The following is a 25,533-nucleotide window of genomic DNA, read 5'->3' as shown; positions in this document are numbered from 1 at the left end:
CTCTTCCTCATCCATGTGGCTTGAGTCTTCCATGTAAGATGTGTCGTCTTCAGTGGCTGTTTCAATTTCGGTGATGACCTCCGTATCACTCCCCTCCTCCTCTTCCTTCTCTCCCTCTTCTCTTACTTGCCCTGTTTCTCCTTTCTCTTCTCTCCTTTGCCCCTTTTCTTTTATATCTTCTCCTCTGTGTTCCTTCCCTCCTTTTGCGTCTCGTATTTGTTCTATTCCTCCATTTTCCTCAGTGTTATGCCTCCTTTCTACTTCATCTGTTCTACATCCCTTTTCTCTTCTGTCTTCAATCCCATCTCCTTTTTTATCGTCTGTCCCGTGTCTTGCTCTGTCTTCTTCTGTGTCTTCCCTTCCTCTTTCTTCAGTTCTCTCTCCTCCTTTATCTGTTATTACCAGTTCATCCCATTCTTTCAGTTCCCCCTCTTCCATCTCCTCCACCCACAATTTTCTACGTTTGGGCTCCGTTTTCTCTCTGCGTTGTTGACGTTCGCATTCGTCCTTCGTAGATTCGGATTTTTCAGTCTTCACCTCTTCTCTTGGTATATTTTCCTTCCTGTCGCTTTCCTCTAACTTAATATTGGCCTTTTCTTCCTCCCCCTCTTCTCTTTTTTCGGGCCTTTCCGCTCCCCGACTTTCGGCTCTCTTCGGCCTTTCTGTTTTCCCACCATTTTCTTTGCCCTCGTTTTCGTCCCTCATTGTTTCGGCTATTTCTTCCTTCGGCTCCATTAGCCTTAGTGGGTCTCTCGCTCCCTCTCTTTCGCCTCTCTTTTCCTCTTCTCTTTCCCTTCTGTTTTTCGCTTCCACTTCTCTCCCTTTCGTCTCTTCTCCCTTATTTTCGTCTGGTTTCGTCTTGGGCTTTCTAGCTCTCGGTCTTCTCCTCTTTTTCTCCTTCCTTATTCCACTTTCTGTTTCCTCTTTTTGTCTTCCTCCTTCCTCCTCCTCCTCCTCCTCCTCTTCTCTTCCTCCTCTCTTCCTTAATTCCCCCTCTCTTTCCTCCACCCCATCCCCTTTCTTCTTCCTCACCCTTGGTTTTCTGGGCCTCTTTCTCTTCTTCGTTTCCTCCGTTTGCTCCTCTTCCTTCCTGTCCTTCGTTTCCACCTCCTTTTCAGTTTCTTCTTTCTTCTTTGTCTCCTCCTTTCCTTCAGTTCCTTTCTCTCCCTTTTTCTCCTCCCCCTCCCTTCTCTCCGTTCCTTTCTCTTCCTTGTTTTCTCCTTCTTCTTGGTTTTCATGTTTTTCTTCCTCCTTTTCTCTACACTCTTCTGTATGAATCTTTGCTTCTTCTTCCCCCTCCTCTTCTTTCTCTTCCCCCTTATCTACGGTATTCTCTTTCTTTTCCTCCTCTGCGTTGTTTTTCTCTGTTTTTTCCTTTTCTTCCTCATCTTCCTTTACCGTGTCCATTGCCTTCTCTTTCATTTCCTCCTCTTCATTTTCATGCTCTGCCCACATCTCCATATCTTTCATGCCTTCTTTCTTTTCCTCCATGTCCTCTTCCCTTTTCTCCTCTTGTATTTGCTTCTCATTTTTCGTCTTTTTATTGTCTGCTTCACACCCCGCCTTTTCCTTGTCTTCTGTTGCCTTTTCTTCGTTTCTCTCTCTTCCTTCCTTACCACATTCTCTCTCCTCCTCTTCCCTCTTCTCCCCTCTTGCATTGTTCGCTCCCCTCTTTTCCCTCATATAGTCTTCATTGGCTTCATTTTTGTTTATTTTTTCTTTGCTAGTTTCTTTCTTCTCGTCCTTCTCCCCCTGTTTGACTTCTTCCCTCCCATCGTCTACCTTTAGCTTATCTGTCTCTCCCATTTCATCCTCAATTTCCCTCTCCTCTTCTCCCGTCCCCTTCTCTTCATCTTTTTTCTCTCTTTCCTCGTGTTTTTTATCGCTCTTTTCTTCCTCTTTTCCTCTCTTTTCCTTCTCCTTCGTCCTTTCTTCATCCACATCTTTCTTCCTCTCTCCCACTTTCTCCTTTTCGCTCTTTTCCTCCACATCCTCTTTCTTCCTCTCCTCCTCCATCTTCCTTTCTTTCATCCCTCTAGGTCTCCTGTACGTGAAGACCAGAACTTCTTCATCGTCCTCACTAAACGTACTCCCCAAATCCAGTTTCCTCCTCCAGTCATCCTCCCACTCCGCCGCCTCGTCTCCCTCCATCTCTCCATAAGTTTCCTCCGTCCCTCCTTTGCTAAATCCACTCCCCTCCTCACTGCTGTCCGTCAGAGCTTGGCCTTCCTCGTCGATGGCACCAATACTGTCCTCAATATCCCGTCTCGCACCCGGATGGTCACAACATTCGGCTGAGTTTGTGTCGTCCCATCTCGCACTCCCACGGGCAAAACATTCACCTGGTGCTTTCTGTCCCGTATATTTTCGGTCTTTCGTTGGTTTATTTTTTGCCTCTTCTGCATTTTTACTATATTCTTGTTTTTCATCTTCCTTTTCTACATTTTCACTGCATGTTTCTTTACGTTTGTGCCTTTCTTCTTCCTTCTTCTCCTCTGCTTCTTCTTCAGTGCCTCGTTTCTCACCTCTGCGCTGAGAACTTTCAGCTGGTTTTCCCTCTTCTGCATTCTTTTGGTCTTCTGCCTGTCTCATCTGTTCGTTTTCTTCATCTTTACTGTCTTCTTCACCTCTGTCATTGTCTTTCTTCACTTTCTCCTCCTCCTCCTCCTTCCTCTCCTTTTCAGGGTCCCATCTCTTGCTTCCGAAATCAAAACATTCAGCCACTACTTCCTCTCCTACGCTTGCTCGGCCTTCTTTCTGTCTTCCCTCTTCGTTTTCCCCATCTTCATTATCTTCTTTGTGTCTGTCATTGTCCTCCTCCTCCTCTTCTTCGACTGTCTCCAATTCCTCGTTTCGTTCGCGTATAAATACTTCTTCATTGTACTGTGTTTTCTTCCCATCCCTTTTGTCTTCCTCCTCTCTTTCCTCGCTTAAGTCTTCCATCGATGCTAGAGGTACCAGTCTTCCTCTTCCCACTGTTCCTTCTCCTTCTCTTCTTCCCTCTCTCGTTACGGTGTCTCTTTCAGTTTTACTTCTTCCTTCACCTTCTCCTCCTCTTTTTCTTTCTATCACGCTTTCTCTCTCCTCCTCTTCGTTATTTTTTTCTTCCACCCCTGGTTTATACACATCTTTCCTAAACCCCGATTCATTTGCCCTATCTTTGTTATGTATGACTTCGATTGCCCGCGCGGTTTTTATTTGAGTCTCCCTTGCTCCATTTTGTCTTTGCTTAGTGGATTGTTTACCTTCAGCGTTTTCCTCCTCTCGTAAGTTTCTCCTGTCTTGTTTGGTTCCTTGCTCTCGCCTGCTGTCGTTCTTAGCCAGTTCTTTTTCGCGTTCATCTTTCCACATACTTTCAGTTTCTTTACCGTTTCTCTTCGTTTCTCGCTGCTGTTCGCCTCGACTTTCTACTCTTTCGTTTCGTGTCGTTTCTTCTCTTCCGCCGAGTTTTCTGTTCACGCTTTCATCCTCATTTCCTTCCGTATCATCCTCATTTCCTTCCGTATCATCCCTCTTCCTTTCTCTCCACTTTACTTGTTCTGTCTTCTCCCTGTCATCCTTTTCTCCCCCTTCTTGTTCCAGTTTCTTTGTTGTATCTTCAGTTCTATCATGTCGTCTTGTTGTTTCGCTTTCATCTTTTCTTTCCTCTTGTTTCCCTCGTTCCTCACACACATTTTTCTCTTTATGTTCTTGTTCTTCTCTCTCATCTTTCGTTCTTTCATCTTGTTCATCTATGCCTTCACCTTCATCTTTTCCTTCTTCATGTTCATCTAATTCTTCGCTTTCATCTTCTGTTCTTTCATCATGTTCACCCGTTTCTTCACCTTCTTTCTCTCTCATTCTGTTCGTCCAACTCTCATCGTCACTTTCTCTGTCCCCATCGTCGTGATAGTGAACCACGTAGATGTCCCCCACCGCCTCACCATCGTCACTTTCATCACTCTCACCTTCTTCGGGGGACGGGGAACGTGAGGGAGTCCTGTCGTTCGTGTCGCAGCTGGCATCTCTCACGTTCACCTTACGCCTCCTCTCACGTTCACCGGGTGTCACTTTCTCTCCATCATCCCCATCACTTTCACGGGCTGTATCCTGATGCGATATTTCATCTTCCACACTTTCGCCCACCTTATCATTTTCATGGCCTATATCCTCATGTGGTAGCTCATGTTCCGCACTCTCAGTTTGTTCCACACTTTCATCATATTCTTCACTTTCACCTTCCACGTCTTGGGTTTCACGTTCCCCACTTCCACCGCGTGTATTACGGGCATCATCTTCAGGTTCTGGATCATGTTCACTAGCTTCTGCTTCCACTTCAAGAGCCTCACCTTCACTATATCCGCCGCCTTGGATGAGGACTTCGATGTCACGTTCCTCCGCAGTCTCTGTCACCGTTTGTTCAGGTTCCCCGTCACTTTCACCATCAGGTTCGCCCAGACTGTCAATGTCGTGGTCACTTTCACCTTCCAAGTCGCCTCTCGTAGCGGCACTTTGGTTGGTGATTGGATTCAGGTTAATGAAGTCGTAATGGTCACTTTCACCATCGGGGGCACGTGTGTTTGGTCTGGAGTCACTTTCACCATCGGGGGCACGTGTGTTTGGTCTGGAGTCACTTTCCTCCTCCTCGACGTGCCCATCTTCAGTGCTCTGGGGTAGGTATATGTCCCCAACTCTGTCACCTTCACCAGCAGTAACCCCCGTCGCATCCTCATCTTCACCGGGACCTCCCTCACTTTCACTCGTAATCTCTATCTGCTTCTCAACCTCGTATCTGATGTCCAGGTGGGATATATTTAACTCAGTGCACCCTAACGTGGTACCCCCTTCCTCCCTTTCCGTTTTATTTTCTTTGGTTGCCTCCTGGTGTTTGTCCCTCAAGAGCTTTTTCTCTATTTCTCTCCCTGATACAGCCACGCAAGTCACCAATCTCCTTTCTTCTCGTCCACCTTCACCAGTTCCCCGCCTTTCTCTTTCCCTTTGCCTTAGTTCCTCTTCTGTCTCACCAGTTCCCCGCCTTTCTCTCCCCCTTTGTCTTAGTTCCTCTTCTGTCTCTCCTTCACTCACATCAGCATCATTCCCAGATTCGCCAACTTCCGGCAAAGCTGCGGGGATGTTGGCGTATATTAGCGAGTGAGGTGTTAGGTCCTGTCCCTCTGGTCCTCGTGTCCTTCCTTGCGTTAGCTCTGCCAGTGTTGCGTTGAGGTTGTGGTTGTAGATGGGAACGATTTCATCCGTCTGAATCCCTATCGTCCTCTTCTCCACCCGTCTGATCCGCCTGAGGGAGCTGGTCCGGACTGAGATGGTGTCCATGGGGACGTCGGATGGGCCATGTGGATGGTTGCCAGGGAGGTCGTCTGTCTGTGTGGTGGCCGCTGCTTTCCTCACTTTCTTCATGCGTCTTAGGGAACTCGTGTTGGTGTTCACGGATGCGCTGTCTGTCTTCGCATCGTCTTCTGGGAGCCTATTTTTGGATCTGGATCTGGATCTTGGTCTTTGGTTATCCGAGACGTCTGGTAACCTTGTTGAACTCCGAGTCTTACTGCCATCTGCAGCCGGAGGCAAGAAGGATACAGAGCCTTTCCTTTTTTCGTCAGACGGCGCTGGCTCGTTTTCAGTTATGTCTTCGTATGATTCAGTTTGTATGCATCCCAGCTTTTGCTTCAGGCTCCTCTTTAGCTGTTGAGAAGTCAGTGCTAAAGAAGAGGAGTCGGGTTCTTTCGCAGCATAATTTCCCTTCCCATAGGCTCCCGGTGCCGCCTTTCTTCTGGCCACGTCTTCACTCACCTCCTCTTTTCCCGTAGCCGTTGCATCCTGTGTTTCTTCCCTCTGCTCGGGAATCACATCGTTACCTTCATCAGTCTGTATGGCCAGGGTTTTCTTCTTGACTCGCCGTACCCTTCGTCCAACCGAATCTGTATTAGTCATAGTGGAGCTTGTGTCTGTTGTGTCCAGTGGTGCCGTTGGCCGCAGTCTTAGTTTCTCTCCTTTGATGCTACCACTCTCCTGTGCCCTACCAGCTTTGGACGCTAGATTAGACTCCGTTAAGTCCTTCTGGCTGGTTTTCTTCCGCCTCTGGTAGCTCTTACTGCCGTCAGAACGAGTCGACGGCTTTCTTGATAGTGATGTTGTCTTGTAGTCGTTGTCACTTCTCGGATATTCGTCGGATATTTCTGCTTGTGGCTGCTTCTTGTTCTTCCATTCTTTGCCTGGAGATCCCAATGAGATTTTGACTTTTTTCTCCTCTTTTGTGTGAATTTTGTCATCTCCTGGTCGTATAGGGAGACTTGGAATGATAATGGCTGGCTGTTTTGTGGCAGGCTTTTCATTTTTATGGTCGTTTCTTTTTGGCAGATCTGTTTTGAAGCTTGGAAGGTTTGTACTAACACCCTGTGTGCTCACTGGCTCAGTCTTATACACCAGGTTGATGTCTAAATGGCTTCTTTTATGCTGTTTTACGCCATTTCCCGCCACTGGTCTTGTTCGCCCATATGCAACATGTTCTCGAATGGCGTCAAGCTTTCTCAGATCGATGTCGTCTGATCTCTTATCAGTTTCATTGGAACCTCTAGGCCAGGTTCCACCACAGTAAGCCTCGTGAAGAGCTGCCTGACTAGGGTTCATCGTTGAGACATGAGGCGAGGTGGAAGGTCTGAATCGCGAGTCATGATCGCTTCGTCTGGGGAATGTAGAGGCGAGTTCGGGATAGGAGGACTTATGTGTGTTTGTGTCTGGTTTCCTGAGGCGTAGTGTGATGCTGGTGCTGCTTGAGTGAATTCCTGAGGGGTTTGGACTAAGAGATCTAGACTGTCTTGATGCTGTGGGTTGTACTCTGAGAGAACTTGTGGTGTAGGGTTGTGACGCTGGTGTAGTGGTGTCAGCAGGAGACGTCTGTGGTTGTAATGAATCTCCTGAGGTGGCGGGTGGTAGGGGATGAAGTGGGGGCGGTAATCTTAAGTCATCTGCAGGGACGTGGTGAAGAAAGTCCTCTGCCATCTGTCTGCGGAATCGAAGTCGACGAGCCATTGCATCTGAGTCACAGCTTGCCGTCGACCACTGGCTTATTCTGTCTTGGCTTTCGTCTTTTTTCGTGTCACTTACATCTAGCATATTTTCTGTCTTAAATTTGCCCTTAGCTTCTTGGCTCTTATACTTAGTGAAAGTGGTAGTATCGATTATGTGTTCGTCTCCCAGGTGGTGTGTGTGGCCAAATTCGAGGTCTTTGTCAGTATATGGTGTTCGATCTTTTCTTCGAGCTCCTCTTCCGTCTTGTATATCTTTGCCCTCCTCTCTTCCTCCATGTCCTGTTCCTCCTCCTCCTCCATCCCAAGGAACATTTTCAAGCACTAGTTTTGGCGGTGAGTGCCTGTATCTTCGCTCCCTGATTAGATCGATGTTTGTATTCAGGAGATCAGAGTCCATTCCCTTACGGTCATCGAAATCCATAAGAGATTCAGGTGGGAAGGAAATGTCTGCCAGTCTTGTGGACGAACCCGCTTCATCAGTCTGCCAGGCGAAAGAGCTTAAATCCGTCTGCCACTCCATTGATGTTTCCATGGTCCCTTCGTCCTCTTCACGGTAGTCTGTGCTCGTGTCTAATTCCTCATCATCATCTGGGGGAAAGAACATGAGGTCCTCTGTTGGGAAAAGAGTTGAGGCATCGTAAACAAAGGCAGGGTCGGTCTGCATTGCCATCGACACCTTGCTCACGGCCGAGGCGGACTTTTTGATGCCTCCAACAGCTTCATCGGCAAGCTCCTTGTCCCTCTCGCGACTCTTGCTTCTGTCTCTTCTCTGCCCAGACTTCTGATTACCTACGCCCTTTGACTTTCCCAGGCTGCCACTCATGCTTTCTTGGATGTCCCTTTCTCCTGTACTTGCATGGTATTCTTTCCTTCCCTCTTTAGGACTCGGGACATCCTTGTCTGATGCTCGACCCTTGCTTGTTTTTCGCAAGCTACTTTTAATGCTTTCTCCCGATCGGTGTCTCTCCCTGCCACTCTCAGGCTGTGCAGACCTATCTTTTTGCTTATTGTCATCCCAGGGTCCCTGTGGATGGTCAGGTACGAGCCCTGGTTGGATCAGTTGTTCACAGAAGGTTACGCCCTCCTTCGTCGGTTTCTCTGATTCTTGAGTTTCGGTCTTCTTTTTGGATTTCTTTTGTCTTTTTGTTGCTTTGCTATCTCCAGTGTCATGTTTGTCTTCCTCCACCCACCCTTCAGCCCCTTCTAATCTCCTCTCCCTCCCTCCCGCAGCGCCCCCTATTCCTCCCTCCATCTCTAATTCAGTGCCTCCCGTTCCCTCCACATCTTCCTCACCTCCCACACCCTTCTCCAGTTCAACTGTCTTCGTCCCCGCACTCTTATCCCTGCTCTTCTTCCCACCAGAACCACTGGCTTTCCTCGTCCCCCTGTCCCTGTCTCCCTCTTCTCCTAGCCTTTCTGTTCCCCTTTCCTTTCTCCTAGCCTCTATCCTCTCTGTTCCCTGTCCTCCTTTTGCCCCTAGTCCCTCTGCTTCGGCGCATTCTTCAGCCCCTACCCTCTCTCTCAAACCCCCCTCTGCTACTCTATCCCTTCTTGAGACCCCCTTTCCCCCCGTCCTTTCCTTTCCCCCTTCTGTACCCTTCTCAGATCCCACCCCTCTCTCTCCCAGACTCCCATGCGTCCCTTTCCTCTCTTCCCCCTTCTCTCTTCTCAACCTCTCTTTTGCCCCTATCCTTTCTCCTCCCACTCCCCCTTCTGCTCCTAGCCTCTCAGACCCCATCCTTCCCTCTCCCAGACTCCTATCCACGCGTATCCTTTCCTCTTCCTCGGACGTCTGAATGCCTATCGTCTTCTTTATCGCTTTCTTCCTCTTTAATGACGGTGTTCTTGACCTCGTCCCAGCCTCACTCTCGACCCGGAGACCCCCTGACCTCTGGCCGACCTTGTGCCGGGGTCCTGACTCGTCCTCTGAGTGGGTGAACCAGGGTATACTCACAGATACTCACAGATAAAGACCCCTCACTAACTCACAAAGACCACTTACTAACTCACAAAGACCCCTCACTAACCAGCCCCGTCACCCTACCCACATTATGAAGAGGGTGATATTTACCTTTTAATTTCTTTGCAAGCGTAACAGTTATCAAAATTTTGAAAACGACACAAATCGAAAACTTCCCTAGCAGTTTTTTTTTTAGTCGTTTCAGTATCAGACTATTATTATTATTATTATTATTTTTTTGCAATTGGACCCGTGTTGTACCCTCAGTTTAGAAAAAAAAAATATGTTCACCCCTGACTGCGATTATTTTTTCACATAATGATTCGTACAGTTGAATTTGTCTTCGTTTGGTAGTGTTCATGATTCTGAATTGTAGGTTCGTGTAGATATATTTGTGTGTGTGTGTGTGTGTGTGTGTGTGTGAGAGAGAGAGAGAGAGAGAGAGAGAGAGAGACCATAAACTGACTTTGGAATTATTTGTTCCTGTACAGAATATTTTTCAGTAACCACATAAACAGTCTGATGTTTCTGATTCACGTACAGAGTAATTTTTAGTGATTACGTGTACAATATTTGGTACAATTGGTTCGTGTACAGAATATTTTTTTTTTAGTAACTGTACATAAACTGTCAGGTACAGTTGGTTGGTGTAGAGAGTAATTTTTTTACTGATTACGTGTACAGTTTTGGTAATACTGGTTCAAGTACAGTCTTTTTTTTTTTTATTACATGTACAGTTTTGGTACTAGTGGTTCATGTACAGAATATTTTTTAAAGTGACTACTGTACATATGCTGTTGATAAGCAGTGGAATGTATGTATGTATGTCTGTGAGTGTACTTTGCTGTGGACTGTAGGTATGTCTGTATGAGTGTACCCTGATGTGGAATGTATGTACTGTATGTACTGTATGTCTGTATGAGTGCACCCTGCTGTGGAATGTATGTATGTACTGTATGTATTGTATGTCTGTATGAGTGCACCCTGCTGTGGAATGTATGTACTGTATGTCTGTATGAGTGTACCCTGCTGTGGAATGTATGTCTGTCTGTCTGTATGAGTGTACCTGCTGTGGAATGTATGTCTGTCTGTCTGTATGAGTGTACCTGCTGTGGAATGTATGTATGTGTATCATGATCCTTGCTGTGGAATGGAATAAAATGTGTTGATGGGAATGACAATGCTCTGTTCACTTCAACTTGACCTAAACGAAGTGAAGGGAGAAAAATGTGGACGAAAAACAGAGAGATGAGACAACATTTGACTGGAGGTAAGAATGAGGGGGAGGAAATGGAGAATAAATTGAGAGGAGGGAGAGAGAAGTGGAGAGGAAGGAGAGAAAAGTAGCGGAAAGTTGAAAGGAAGGAGAGACAAGTGGAAGAAAGTGGAAAAAAAAGAGAAGTGGAGGAAAGTGGAGAGGAAGGAGAGAGAAGTGGAAGAAAGTGGAAAGAAAAGAGAGAGAAAGGTGGAGGAAAATTGAGGAGAAGGAGAGAGAAGTGGAGGAAAGTTGTGAGGAAGGAGAGAGAAGTGGAGTAAATGAGACGATATTAGGAGACTCCCTGTTAAGCCTGACTATCTTTGGCCATAACTCTAAAATATCTTTAATTTTGCCCCGAAAAATTGAACTTCAGGTGATATCATTGCCATTGAGAGGCTAGGTAGATTGCAGTGATAAATAGGAAGCATGGTATGGAGGTGATGGAAACTGTCATTGAGAGGATGGGTAAATTACTTCGATAAACAGATATAATACTTGGGAAATTAGCAGAGGCGATGGAAACTGTCATTGAGAGGATGGGTAAATTACTTCGATAAATACATATAATACGTAGAATATTAACAGAGGCGATGGAAACTGTCATTGAGAGGATGGGTAAATTACTTCGATAAATACATATAATACGTAGAATATTAACAGAGGCGATGGAAACTGTCATTGAAAGGATAGATAAATTACTTCGATAAATACATATAATACGTAGAATATTAACAGAGGCGATGGAGACTGTCATTGAAAGGATGGGTAAATTACTTCGATAAATAGATAAACTGTAATACTTAAAAAATTAGCAGAGGCGATGAAAGTTAACAGAGGCGATGGAGACTGTCACCGAAAGGATAGATAAATTACTTCGATAAATAGATATAATACTTGGAAACTTAGGAGAGGCGATAGAAACTGTCTTTGAAAGGATAGGTAAATTACTTCGATAAATAGAACAGTTAAACCTTGAGCCTGTATTGACTGAGTTTCGTTTATTCAAAGTTTGACCTGAAATAGAATCCTTCTCAGTAATCCCCTGCGACACCCATTATAACGTTGACCAATAACTTTGATACATAAATAAATAAATATATAAAGTCCAGCTACCTACCTATAGCTTAGATTAGTAAAGGAAATAAAATCCACCTGCCTACCAATAACACAGATTAATAAAGGTAATAAATAAAGTCCAGCCACCCACCGGTAACTTAAATTAATAAAGGTAATAAAGTCAAGCTTCCCATTAATCACTTAGGTAAATAAATGAATAAAGATTAAATAAAGTCCCACATCCAGTCCCACATCCAGTCCCACATCCAGCACTGAAATAAAGCTTTCTTAAGGGCGGCGCTTACTATTAAAATATTCCTAAGAGCTTTACTTTACTTGTCCTTTATTTAACATAGACAGATGACGTGGATGAAGAAGTGAAATTACCGGAGCATAACAGAAAGAACAGCAGTAACAATAATAACAGATGAATAAATGAAAATAACATAAACAACAGAAAGAACAGCAGTAATAGGAATAACAGGAATAAAGGAGATAAATAAAAAAAACGGAACAACAGAAAGAACAGCAATAACAGGAGTAACGGAGATGAATAAATGAAAATAACATGAAGATTACAAAAATAACAGAGAGAACATAGATGAAATAACGAGAATATAACAGAAAGAACAGGAATAAGAGGAGTAACCTAGGTGTATAAATGACATAGGATCCAACGTTAATTGTATAAATAACACAGGATCCAATCACCCACCCTGCAGCAGAGCCTTGGTAAGCACGGGGGCCAAGAGCTGATCCAACGCCCTCTGCTCCATATAATCAGGGGATCGACGGGCATCCAATAGTCTCTCCTGGCTTCTCGATCCTCCACTTCCCCCTCCGCCTTCTCTCCTCCCCCCGTTGGTCTCCTGGGCTGTTCCTCCAGGGTCCTCCAAGCCTCCCACAGTTGCTGATCGGCTGGAGGTTAGAGGTGGTGGAATTAGAGAGACTAAGAGAGAGGTTGTGTTGTGTTTTGATAGGTGTTGCTTCCTCCTCCTCCTCCTCCTCCTCCTCCTCCTCCTCCTTCACTTCGCTTCTTGATTTATCTCGCAACTTTACGCTTATCTTTCAATTAGCGTAAAACACCTGCATTTTTACATCTGGTTTTTTATCCCTCTTTAAGAATTCTTGGAAGTCTTTCTGCCTGCCTGAATGTCTGCCTAACCTTGGCTCCTTACTCCTCCCCCACTTGCCTAACCTACCTGTCTTTCTACCTGTCTACATGTCTTTTTACGTGCCTTGGTCCTGCCTAACCTCCTGGCACTTTACCTCTCCCTCACCTGCCTAACCTACGTATTTTCCTACCTGTGTTTTTACGTGTCTTGTTCCTGCCAAACCTCCTACCCCCTTACCTCTCCCCGACCTACCTAACCTGCCTATCTTCCTGCCTGTCTTCGTACCTGTCTTGTTCCCCCCTCACCTACCTAAGCTGCCTGTCTTCGTACCTGTCTTGTTCCTCCCCACCTACCTAAGCTGCCTGTCTTCCTACCTGTCTTGTTCCTCCCCACCTACCTAAGCTGCCTGTCTTCCTACCTGTCTTGCTCCCCCCCTCCTCCACCCTCACCTCATAGCCTTCTGAAAGCTGACGTGTTTCTGTGGTCGGTCGTCGAGGTAGGCTTCTGGGGTGACTGCGGTCTGTCTGTACCGGCTGAGGTCTGGGGTGTTGGGCTGGGTGTAGGCCGTCCGACGTACTGTGTAGCCTGTGTGGACGAGGGTAACACAGAAGAGAACAGTAAGGGGTAATACAGAAAATAAATCACTTAAGAAAAGGTACTAGGGAGCTGTGGTAAAGGAAATCGCTTAGGAAGAGGTGCTGGGGAGCTGTGATAAAGAAAATAAATTGCTTAGGAGAAAATGTTAGGGAATTGTAATAAAAAAAAAAATCGCTCAGGAAAAGGTGTTAGGGAGCTGTGAAAAGGAAAATAAATCGCTTGGGAAAATGTGTCAGGGAGGTGTAATGAAATTGAATCGAGTAGTAAAAGGTGTTAGGGAGATGTGATAAAGAAAATAAATCTCATAGGAAGAGGTGTTAGGGAACGGGCTTGAGGGTTGGTTTGGAGGTGTAGAGGTAAAAGAGAAAAAGTTACCCCTCCTTCCCTCGAGAATATGGTTCACACACACACACACACACACACACACACACACACACACACACACACACACACACACACACACACACACACACACACACACACACACACACACCACCATACACCATTCACTTCTGTCGCGTCCAGGCAGCAGTATAAGCAGCATGATCCAAAGCAATCCATTTCCCTTGTTATTCTCTGTTCTCTACTTACTCTCCTTGGTGTTGGCGTCCTCCGTGAAGATCTCCGCTGAGTGGTAGCCCCCGGAGGAGATGGCCAGCTGGGTAGGTCTCTGGGCGGGGTCGATTTCACTGCGATCATCGGGGTAGTTGTCATACGGCGCCGCTTCAGACCGAGGACGGGATGTGCGACCGGCCTAGCGAGGGGGGGAGACGAGGTTTAGGTGGATGGATGAGTTAGGGGTATATGGGTACTGTTAGATTGGATGGGTTAGGTGAAGTTAGACTGGATGGAGTTAGATATATACAGATTAGGTTAGACTGGATGAGTTAGGCATAGCTTAGGTTTGGTTAGATTGGGTTAGGTGTAAGTTATGTTAGACTGAATGGAGTTAGGTTAGATTAAGTTACATCGAGTTAGGTTAGGTTCAGTTTGGTTTAAGCCTGTTACGGAAATCTCTCCACATACTGTCACTCCTAACCTGTTCAGCTTTGTGCGTGAACAAGTAATCTCTTAATGTTTTACAGTTCATCAAATCTAGAAGTTTTTTTTTTTCTCATTGCATTTTTCCCTTCTCACGACCTGTAGTCTTGGAATCGGAAGGTGTCCAGGTGTCTTGATTGTCTATTGATTGATTTTCTTGGGGAGACACCAATCTTTTACTATCTTAGCTTTTGGTTCACCAATTTTGCATACCTGGTACGTATGTGTAAAGATATGTGAGTACGTATAAGTGTATGTATAAGTGTATGAAAGATATGTGAGTACGTATAAGTGTGTGTATGTGTTGTAAATAAATGTATGTGTGTGTATGTATGGGACTATGTACTGTATCTATTTATCTGTCTAGCCATCTGTGTCCTCCTTCCTTCCGTCAACCTCTGTGTCTCTCACCTGCGCCAAAGAATCATCCAGTGATGCCAGTCGCTTCGGGTCGGTGTAGCAGATGGTCTTGGGTCGCCTCTTAAAGTAGCTCTCATCCTCGTAGTCTATACCGTCCTGCTGACCCGCCTGCTGACCTCCCTTGCTCGGTGAGGGGGACGTGTGGGCGCACTTGATGTAAATGTTCTCGTCCGAGGGCACACGGCCTCGCAGACACGCCGGCAGTAAGCTTTTCTTCTTGCAAGGGGACGCCTGTTGCAAGAGAAAAAAAGATTGGGTGTTGCAAGGAAGGGGGTGATTGAGATAGGTATGTTGCAAGAGAAAGGAGGTTGGGTGTTGCGAAGAAGGGGGGTGTTTGAAATGTTTATGTTGCAGGAGACAGGAGATTGGGTATTGCAAAGGAAGTGGGTGTTTGAGAGGGTTATGTTGCAAGAGAAAGGAAATTGGGTGTTGCAGGAGAAAGGAGATTGGTTGTTGCAAGGAGAGGATGTTTGAGATAGGAGATTCGATGTTGCAAGGAAGAGGATGTGTGAGAGTATGTATGGTTGATTGGATGGATGGATGGATGAAGGTAGTCTTGCTTCCTTCCTATGAGGGGATGATTGGAGAGAGAGAGAGAGCATAGTGTACACTGACTTAACGAGCAACGAGAGAAAAAGTGAGAGAGAGTTGTCGCGGACCACACATCACACTGTCAGAGAGAGGGGGGGGGGAGAAGATGGAAGCTAAATTAAATGCATGTAAAATGAGAGAGAGAGAGAGAGAGAGAGAGAGAGAGAGAGAGAGACAGGAAGCTTAATTGAATAAATGAAAAATAAGAGAGAAAGAGAGGAAGCTTAATTGAATGAATGAAATACTAGAGAGAGAGAGAGAGAGAGAACAAAGGCGAGCCAGGCACATAAATTCCAACCCCAGGATGAACTACAGCCACAGTATACCCGCCACAAAGAACAGGAACAGGATTAACAAAGAAAGGGGTGATTCTAAACCTAGGATGATCAAGGAAAAGATATTACTGCTTTTGAGTACAGTTTTAGGGATTTATTTTTCGTAGGATGAATGGAGGATTTGTTTTGTGTGGGTAATTGAGAGAGAGAGAGAGAGAGAAGTGTTATGCTTACTCTGGGGTCTTGTCAGTTGTAAATATCAGACTCCATTCTGTGTGTGTGTGTGTGTGTGTGTGTGTGTGTGTGTGTGTGTGTGTGTGTGTTTGCTTTTTGACTCATCAGTATGTCTGTCTCCATCCATCTGTCTTATTCATACACATCTCTGTCTCTCAATCAGTCTGTCCATCTGTCTATCTGTTTGTCTATCTATCTATCCACCTATCTATCAGTCCACCCCAGTAAGTGTTGAGAAATCATTAATGGCTCAGATTATTACGGAGGAAAAAAAAAAAAAAAAAAGTGAAAAATGGCGAGGACTTCCCTTAGATTTTGTCACGTTCCGCAAAGATTGACTGCGTGTGTGTGTGTGTGTGTGTGTGTGTGAGGGGGGGGGGGGGCTCGTGTTATGTTAATATATAAAACAGAGAAAAGTAAGAGAAGGGAGGGAAGGATAGACGAGAGAGAGGAAAAGAAAATACTTATATAGCAGAAAATATAAATTGAAGTAAGAGAACATAGGGAATAGAGAAGAATATAAACAAGGCGGATTCATGTTGTTTGAAAATTAAATTGACTACATAGAGTTGTGGAAAGCAGAAAAGAAATGATTAAGAGCAAGATAAATAACAAAATAAGTGGTTAAATAAGAGAAGAGATGGACAGGGTGAATAAATGAATAACAAGAGAAATTATAGTGACAGTGGGGGAAAGATAATGAAGAGAGGAGAAAAGGGATAGGGAGAAATTAGGAAGGTATCGAGGAGAGAGAGAGAGAGAGAGAGAGAGAGAGAGAGAGAGAGAGAGGCGTGGCGGTACAGTGTTCAAATATTTAGCTGGGGTGTTCTAAACTTAGAGGAAACAGCGGTCCACCTGGTCCATCTCATGCCTCTTTTTATTTCTCTTTCCCTTCTCTTTTTCCCCTCCCTCTTTTTCTCTCTCTTTAACCTCTCCTCTTTTTCTGTTTTGCTCTTCCTCTTTTTCTCTCTTTTTCTCTCTCTTTAACCTCTCTTTTTCTGTTTTGCTCTTCCTCTTTTTCTCTCTTTTTCTCTCTCTCTTTAACCTCTCCTCTTTTTCTGTTTTGCTCTTCCTCTTTTTCTCTCTTTTACCCATCCTTTTTTCACTCCCTTTTCCCTTTTCTCTTTTTCTCTTTATTCTCTTCTTATTTTAAGTTTGGTTCATGTATTTTTTTTTATTTTTCTCTTTCCCTATCTTATTTTCTCTTTTCCCTCCTCTCTCTTATTTTGTCTTTACTTCCCTCTTATTTTCTCTTGTTTCCCTTACGCTTTTCCTCATTTTCTCTTTCCTCCTCTCGCTTTATTTTTCCGTATTTTCCACATCGTTCTTGTATGTTTCATGTCTTTCCCTCCTCTCTTTTTTTTTTCTCACTTTTTCCTCCTCTTATTACCCATCTCATTTTCCCTTTCCCTCTTCTCTTTATCTTATTTCCCTCCTCACTCCTCACTTGCTCTTCATTTTCGCTCTTCCTGTTTTTCTCTTTTCTCTTTATTTTCCACTTCGTTCTTTAGTTTAAGTTTTTCTCATATTTTTATCGACACGTGTCCACCTGATCCTTCCGTCTTACCCAGTCGTCTCATTTCAGGTCATTCTCTTTCTCTCTCTCTCTCTCTCTCTCTCTCTCTCTTGAATTTTATTGAACCTAATATATTAAGCATTCAGTTCATAGGCGAAAGGAGAGAGAGAGAGAGAGAGAGAGAGAGAGAGAGAGAATTTTCAGAGGTGCTTGAATTCAAGAGAGAAAGCATTGTATATCTAAGTTATAGTCGTTTGTATCTCAGCTACACAAGGTCATTCTGCAACAAGCCACCTCTGATACACAACAGAACCCAGCGTTAGCCACACTTCAGGCTTTTATTCTTTATCGCTAAATTTAAGTGTATTGTTACCGGGAGCTGGTTCAAAGGCGGACGGGGAAGGAGAATGTAAATATCCAGTTTTCTTTGATGTACGTGGCGCTCACAGAGAACGTTTATAAGGGGGGAGCTGATAAAAGTAAATAAAATCTTCCCCCTCCCCCCCAAATGTTTACTCAGGCAATTTTTTTCTACGTGTTGGCAGGTAAAGAGGTTCTGCTGTTTACCTTCTTGTATATTTTTTACGTGTAAGAAGGTAAAGCAACTGTTTAAAACGAGATTTTATGCTAAAGGAAGGGTTGCTTTTTTGATTTATTATTATTGTTATTATCATTATTATTACTTTTATCTCCGTCGGCAGAGTTGGACGGAGATTATGTTTTAACCTGTGTCTGTTGGTTTGCCTGTCAGTCTGAGTACAAGATATCTGAAAAAGTTGTTCCCGGATGTCAATGTAATCTCGTCAATAGGTGGGCATTGTGTAATGGAAGAGATGATTGGATTTTGAGGTGAATCCGGATCAGGATTCAGGAATAATTTAATATATACTAAATTATGTTGACGTCTGCGGAGTTTATGTAACATGGCAGACTAAGACCGTAGACTTAATTACCTGTACCTGTGTGAGTCTAAAGGTAATAATCTGGTAGGGGAGGGGAATTACAGAGGTAAATCTTAAATTTTATTGGCCTGGGTGCCGGTGTGTGCTACGACATTTCTATTTATTAATTTATATATTTATTTGCCTATTTATTGCTTACATGAAGAGGTAAAGTACTGGAAGGAGTTGTATTCTTATTCTAATTCTTATTATTGCCTTTCCGGTGCTTTTCTGTTTTTCTTTTTTTTTTAAAGTTTGTTCCTCCTTCCACTAGACGGGTTTATTCAGCTTAGGGAATGTCTCGTAGTGAAGGAGCCAAGATACATTATAAACAGATATTGGTCGATGTAATATTCCTGATGTAAAGCGATTATTCGTTAAGTGTATGGCGGTAATACCGGACTAGTAGATTAATAAGCTTTTAAATTAGTATCCAGATTCTCTCTCTCTCTCTCTCTCTCTCTCTCTCTCTCTCTCTCTCTCTCTCTTTCATGTAAACAGAATATTAATGAGAGTTTGATGGTGTAGTCAGTTTAGCAAATTAATAAGCTCTTTAATCCTCTTCTAGCCTGTTGCTCTTTTAATCTACTTTTTCTCTCTATTACTCTTTTATCTACTCTTTTTCTTTTACCTGTATCTACTGTATTACCTTTTTATATACTCTTTTCTCTATTACTTTTTCTCTACTCTTACCCTTTGTCTCTTTTCTTTTTTTATCTTCTCTTACTCTTTTTCTCTCATTTCTTTATCTACTCTTACTCGTTTATCTGCTCTTTTTTAATCTGATGTTTTACTGTTTTATCGACTCTTACTTTTTTCTTTACTGTTTTATCCACGCTCTTATTCTCTTTACTTTTATTCACTCTTTTTCTGTATTGCTTTTTTATCTGCTCTTACTTTCTCTCTTACCCTTCTATCTACTCTTATTTTTTTGTTTATCTTTCTCACACTGTTTTTATCTACTTCATTACTCACATCTACTCTTGCTCACTATTCTGTTTCTCATTTCTCTCTCTCTCTTTTTTTTTTTAAGGGTTATGCCAATTATTAACTTTTTAGGGGCGGAGGAATCTGTGGGAGCGGCTGTCCGTCTGTCTCACACTGACGATTTTCGGAAACGAGGTGCTTTACTCCCGTAGACTTATAATTTATCCACGCCTCACCATACCATTCCATACCATACTGCACATCACACCACACCACACTGCATTATATATACCACCCCTCACCACACCACACAAGATCACCTCCCACACCACACCACACCACACCAAGAGCATTAACGAAAGGGTCCTGAAGCTCCCGCACCTAGTATTTTTATAACTTTCTCTCTCTCTCTCTCTCTCCTACTCTTCTCTCTCTCTCTCTCTCTCTCTCTCTCTCTCTCTCTCTCCTACTCTACCCGTCTATCTGTCTATCTGTTTGCTTAAATATCCTTTTATCTGTCACTCATTCCACCTTCCGTTCAGTATTTCTCTCTCTCTCTCTCTCTCTCATATACACAGTTAAGAGCGATTTACGGCATCCAGGCTTTCCCAGCGCTTTGTAGTGTAAGAAATTAACTCGCAAAAATATACACACAGCATTAACCCTTTCACCCCGAGGCCTCATATATTGTCCTTATTTACAGGAGATCTGATTTTTAGCTTAGACCCCCCCCCTTCCCTAATTTTGAGAAAGGGGTAAATGAAAGCTGTGACTAACCCCTTCTGTTTGAAAGGTGTGTCTTAGAGAGAGAGAGAGAGAATATTACTACCATCATCGTCACTGCCGTACTATCAGTAAGAACTAGTAAGAGAGAGAGAGAGAGAGAGAGAGAGAATATTACTAGCATCATCGTCACTGCCGTACTATCAGTAAGAACTAGTAAGAGAGAGAGAGAGAGAGAGAGAGAGAATATTACTAGCATCATCGTCATTGCCGTACTGCTAGTAAGAACCAGAGAGAGCGAGAGAGAGAGAATTACTAACACCATCGTAACTACTGTACTACCATAACTACCACCATTTCTACAAGTTACATACCATTAGCAATATTACCAGCATTTTCTCTCATCCTCTCTACCACAACTACCACACTACACCACAGCCATCGTAAGCATTAACTATGGAGTAAGTGCTCTCTCTCTCTCTCTCTCTCTCTCTCTCTCTCTCCATCTATCTATATCTTTAATTTCCCTTTTATGTCATTCCACATTCCACTCTCTCTTTCTCTCTCTCTCTCTCTCTCTCTCTCTCTCTCTCTCTCTCTCTCTCTCTCTCTCTCTCTCTCTCTCTCTCGTTATCCATGCAGCACGCGCCTAGCTATGAACTTCTTATACTACTGTTCAGTAATAGGACTATCTATGTCTGTTTTTATCATTAGTTTTCATGTCCCTATCAAATCGTCTGTCTTTATCTGTCTGTCTGTCTCACATCTCCATCTGTCTTTATTCTCTCAGTCTGTCTCTTTTTTCCCCTTTGTCTTTTGTGTGTGTGTGTGTGTGTGTGTGTGTGTGTGTGTGTGTGTGTGTGTGTGTGTGTGTGTGTGTGTGTGATTTTGCGTGTGGGGTTTTCAGTCAGTTTTGTTTATTTGTCTGTCTGTCTGTCAGTATCTATCACTATCCATCTGTCTGTCTGTCTGTATGTCTGTCTGTCTGTCTATTCTTGTGTGTCTGTCTGTCTGGTTGCCTGTCCATCCCTCTGTTTACCTGTTTATCTATTTACCCATCTGTTTTTTTTTTCTTGTATTTTGTCTGTCAAGTCTTTCCAGCCATCCTTCAGTCCATCCGTCTATCCATCCATCCATCTATCCAACCATCCATCCTTCAGTAGCCATCCATCAGTCCTTCATCCATCCATCCATCCATTATTCTGTCCATCCATTCATCTATCCATCCATCCATAATTCCATCCTTCCATTCATTAGTCTATCCATTCATCCATCCATCATTCCATCCATCCATTCATTTGTCTATCCATCCATCCATCCATCCATCATTCCATCCATCCATTCATTTGTCTATCCATCCACCCATCTATCCATCCATCCATCATTCCATCCATCCATCCACCTTACCAGGGGTTAATGAAGTAATGAAAATATTAATTAAGTGATTGAAAGCACCTGACGCCTTCAAAGTCATTAGAGAGAGGGAGAGAGAGAGAGAAAGAGAGTGGCTGATTGATTAACTGATGATTGATTGTGTGTGTGTGTGTGTGTGTATGTGTGTGTGTGTGTGTGTGTGTGTGTGTGTGTGTGTGAGAGAGAGAGAGAGAGAGAGAGAGAGAGAGAGAGAGAGAGAGAGATTTAAAGCAAGGATGAATGACTCACGGAATGACTGGATAGATGAGTTGATGAATAACTATGGGAGATTAGGATTGTTAGAAGGATAGATAGATGAACAGAAGGATAGATAGATGAAAAAATGGAGGATAGATAGATGGATAGATGAATAGAGATTATGCACGAAGGGATTTTGAGAATGAATGAATATTGTGTGGATAGATGGATGGATGGATGGTAGGTCTAGGTGGGATAGAGGAATGGACGGAATATGTAGATGGACAGATTAACATGTGGATGGATGGATGGAAGCCTGGGTTGCGGGAGAGGTGGATAATTAATTTTCTCTCTCTCTCTCTCTCTCTCTCTCTCTCTCTCTCTCAAAATAGTAATAATAATAATAATAATAATAATAATAATAATCTCATCGCTGCAATGTCTCCCGCAAAATACACCCCCCCTCCCAAAATTAACACAAAACTCTAGGGTAAAGGCACTCCAACTTTCATACCAACTTGCTCTCGCCCAAGCATTTCTCACAGGCCGAGGGAAAAAAAAAGAAAAAAGAAAGCAAATGGCACGTTTTTTTCCTGCTTCTCTGGAGGGACTGGGTTCGTGTCTGCCTGTATGTATGTGTTTGTATGTTTGTATCTATGTTTCTTCTAGTTATTAATATGTTAGTTAATATGTTTGGACACTTTTGACGCGTTCTGTTATTATTGTAGTTATCCACTTGAGAGAGAGAGAGAGAGAGAGAGAGAGAGAGAGAGAGAGAGAGAGAGAGAGACCCTAGTACACTTACATGCTCATAAAAAGCGCTCATAAATACAGGGTCATAAATACGTACACACGTACACTCCTACGTCCATAAAACACACTCATATATAAAGCTCACTCGTAAACCTACATGGGGATACGTACACACACACACACACACACACACACACACACACACACACACATTCTTTGGCATTCTTCGGTTTCTCTCCCTCCCTCTCTCTCTCTCTCTCATGCAGCGTAACACAATACTCTCTCTCTCTCACACACACACACACACACACACACACACACACACACACACACACACACACACACACACACACACACACACACACACACACACACACGACCATCCCTAAAGCCCTTGCACGCACTCAGACTCCTAAACTCACACGCACACACACACACTCCAGTTAGACACACACGTACACAGTCGCACCCAAACTCATTCACTTCATCTGCTAAATTATATATACTGTATGTACCATACTCTAATTTTACTCTTCAGTAATGTATAACCGTGCAGAAGTATTTTTCATTATGTTACACTTATATGCTCTTCATAAAACGCACACACACACACACACACACACACACACACACACACACACACACACACACACACACACACACACACACACACATTTGCAGTGCAGTAGGCAGACAGATTCACGTACACAAATAAAGGTACATGCATACATATACGTACGTACGTACACACACATGTATGCATACATTTTTCATTCACGCACACAAAGAACTGCTCATGCCCACGTATCCTAACTTACATGCTTATTTATTCATGAAAGCGCGTACACACACACACACACACACACACACACACACACACACACACACACACACACACACACACACACACACACACACACACACACAGGGAAAACAAACATTGTCTTGCCCGAAAACACGCACATGCACCCACACACACAGGATAAGCAAGCATACACTGCCTGTAAGGAAAATAAACGCGAACATAAAATACACCTAGTCTCTATACACACACACACACACACACACACACACACACACACACACACACACACACACACACACACACACACACACACACACACACACACACACACACACGGTCCCATGAGCATAAAAGATTGTGTTATTGTGGCTAGGCAAAACACCTGTCGTCTCATTAACACACCTGTGCATCCTCGTTGACCTTCGGGCCTCGTTAACCCTCCATCCTGCCTCGTTGAACATACATACACAGGCACTTATACATAAACATACACACAGTCCACACATTTATACATAGATATACCAAATTACGGACATCGCACTCGTTAACCAATGAACCTTCCTCGTTAAATATACATACACAGGTACGTTCTCGGTTAGATCCACGTACACACGTTAAACCTCCTCACTTCATAGCACCTGCCTCGTTAAACACCTGCACTTCATAACACCTGCCTCGTTAAACACCTGCACTTCATAACACCTGCCTCGTTAAACACCTGCACTTCATAACACCTGCCTCGTTAAACACCTGCACTTCATAACACCTGCCTCGTTAAATTCATCCACATTATAACACCTGCTCCGTTAAGCACTACTTTATAACAATTGCCTCGCTGAACACTTGCACTTTATAGCACCTGCCTCGTTAAACACCTGCACTTCATACCACCTGCCTCGTTAAACACTAGCACCGTATAACACCTGCCTCGTTAAACACCACTTCATAACACCTGCCTCGTTAAACACTAGCTCTTTATAACACCTGCTTCGTTAATTACAGTACATGTCATTGTAATTATCAGAACCATACGCTTGCATCGTTAACCTTAGTTCGTTTAACACCAGCACGTCACCCTGATTCGGTAGCCCCCAGTATACCTCTTAAACCATTCGTTAAGCCTCCACTCGTTGAACATCCAGTTAATATTACTCTTCGTCTTATTAGGCCATCTCGTTGAACAGCCAGTAGATGTTATTTCGCCCCGTTAAACGTCCTTTTAATATATATAACTTCGCCTTGTTAAGCATTTTCGTTTAACATCCAATTAATATAAACCTGTCTCGCTAAACATGCTTCCGTTGAACATGCAGTTAATATAGCTCCATCTCGTTAAACCTCGTCGTTGAACATCCCTCACCCATCCAGTCGCTTAAATCACCTGTCGTTAATTAACATACCTGTGTCGTTAAACATCATAGTGGAGGGAATTAACTAGAGTGACATCCTTACCTGCCTACCCCTGCCTCACCTACCTACCCCTGCCTCACCTACCTACCCCTTCCTTACCTGCCTGGCCTTGTTCACCTGTCTATCCTTACCTCACCTACTTACCTCTGCCTTACCTGCTACCCCTGCATCACCTGCCTATACGTACTTCACCTGCTTATACCTGCTTACCCCTGCCTCACCTGCCCACCCCTACATCACCTGCCTACCCCTGCCTCACTTTCCTACCCCATCATCACCTGCCTACCTTTGACTTACTGCTTCACCTACCTTACCTGCCTCACCTTTCTACCACTGCCTCACCTACGTACTCCTTCCTCACCTGCCTACCTCTGCTTCACCTTCTACCCCTGCGTCACCTGCCTACCCCTTCCTTACCTGCCTTACCTGTCGACCCCTGCCTCACCTACCTACCCCTTCCGCACCTGCCTACCTCTGCTCACCTTCTGCCCCTCTGCCGCACCTGCCTACCCCTGCCTCACCTGTGTACCTCTCCCTCACCTGCCTAACCCCCTGCAGACCTCATTAACCTCGCAACACAACCCTGGTTTATATGAGTGCTCTTGCTGCCTTTGCGTATCGTTAAACGTCGGGCCTCGCTAAACTTCCCCGATTTCGTTAACCCTTCTGGTCTCGTTAAACATCGTCCCCCACGTATTGATAATCCTCTGATCTCGTTAAGCTTCCCCGTTCTCGTTAACCTTTCTGGTCTCGTTAAACATCATACTCTCACGTATTAATAAGCGTCTGGTCTCGTTAATCTTCCCCGTTCTCGTTAACCCATTTGGTCTCGTTAAACATGTGTCCTCGATAATCCACCAGGCCTTGCTCCGGTAAACATGTCCTCGTTAACCCTTCCTTCTTCGTTATACGTCTCTCATCGTTAGCCCACATGTTCTAGTTGAGCATTTCTCCTCGTTAATCTAGCCTTGTTCAACGAATGTCGTTAATCCATCTGAACTCACTGAACTTGTCTCGTTATCCCTTTGCCTGGTCTCGTTAACTCCTCTGACTGGCCTCGTTAATCCTTCTTATTGGCCTCGTTAACCCTTCTGACTGGCCTCTTTAACCTTTCTGACTGGCCTCGTTAACCCTTCTGGCTGGCCTCGTTAAATTTGTTCTCGTTAACCCTCTTGACTGGTCTCATTTCCATACTTCATATCGTTAAACAAGTCTTCGTTAACGCAGCAGACTGTTGCATAAGCCTTCGTTGAAACTGCGTCACCTCGTTAAGCTCAT

General features: G+C 44.1%; 1 protein-coding gene across 1 annotated transcript in view; it reads right to left on the bottom strand.

Moving 5' to 3' along the window:
- The window catches only part of LOC145394347 (uncharacterized), a 54,927-nt gene that overhangs the window by 27,241 nt on the left and 2,153 nt on the right, over window positions 1-25,533 (bottom strand). Inside the window, exons 2-10 of the mRNA XM_080268223.1 lie at window positions 14,461-14,700; window positions 13,600-13,762; window positions 12,861-12,996; window positions 12,012-12,214; window positions 8,747-8,948; window positions 7,364-8,176; window positions 5,048-7,141; window positions 3,535-4,771; window positions 2,091-2,847 (exon numbers count right to left, since the gene is read on the bottom strand). Coding sequence (XP_080124349.1) covers window positions 2,091-2,847; window positions 3,535-4,771; window positions 5,048-7,141; window positions 7,364-8,176; window positions 8,747-8,948; window positions 12,012-12,214; window positions 12,861-12,996; window positions 13,600-13,762; window positions 14,461-14,700 — 5,845 coding nt within the window. The remainder of the gene's footprint in view (window positions 1-2,090; window positions 2,848-3,534; window positions 4,772-5,047; window positions 7,142-7,363; window positions 8,177-8,746; window positions 8,949-12,011; window positions 12,215-12,860; window positions 12,997-13,599; window positions 13,763-14,460; window positions 14,701-25,533) is intronic.

Source organism: Coenobita brevimanus, chromosome 27 (assembly GCF_032717465.1).
Source record: "Coenobita brevimanus isolate Jiangsu-jjx chromosome 27, ASM3271746v2, whole genome shotgun sequence".
Classification (NCBI taxonomy): Eukaryota; Metazoa; Arthropoda; class Malacostraca; order Decapoda; family Coenobitidae; genus Coenobita; species Coenobita brevimanus.
This window is presented reverse-complemented; position numbering and strand designations above follow the sequence as displayed.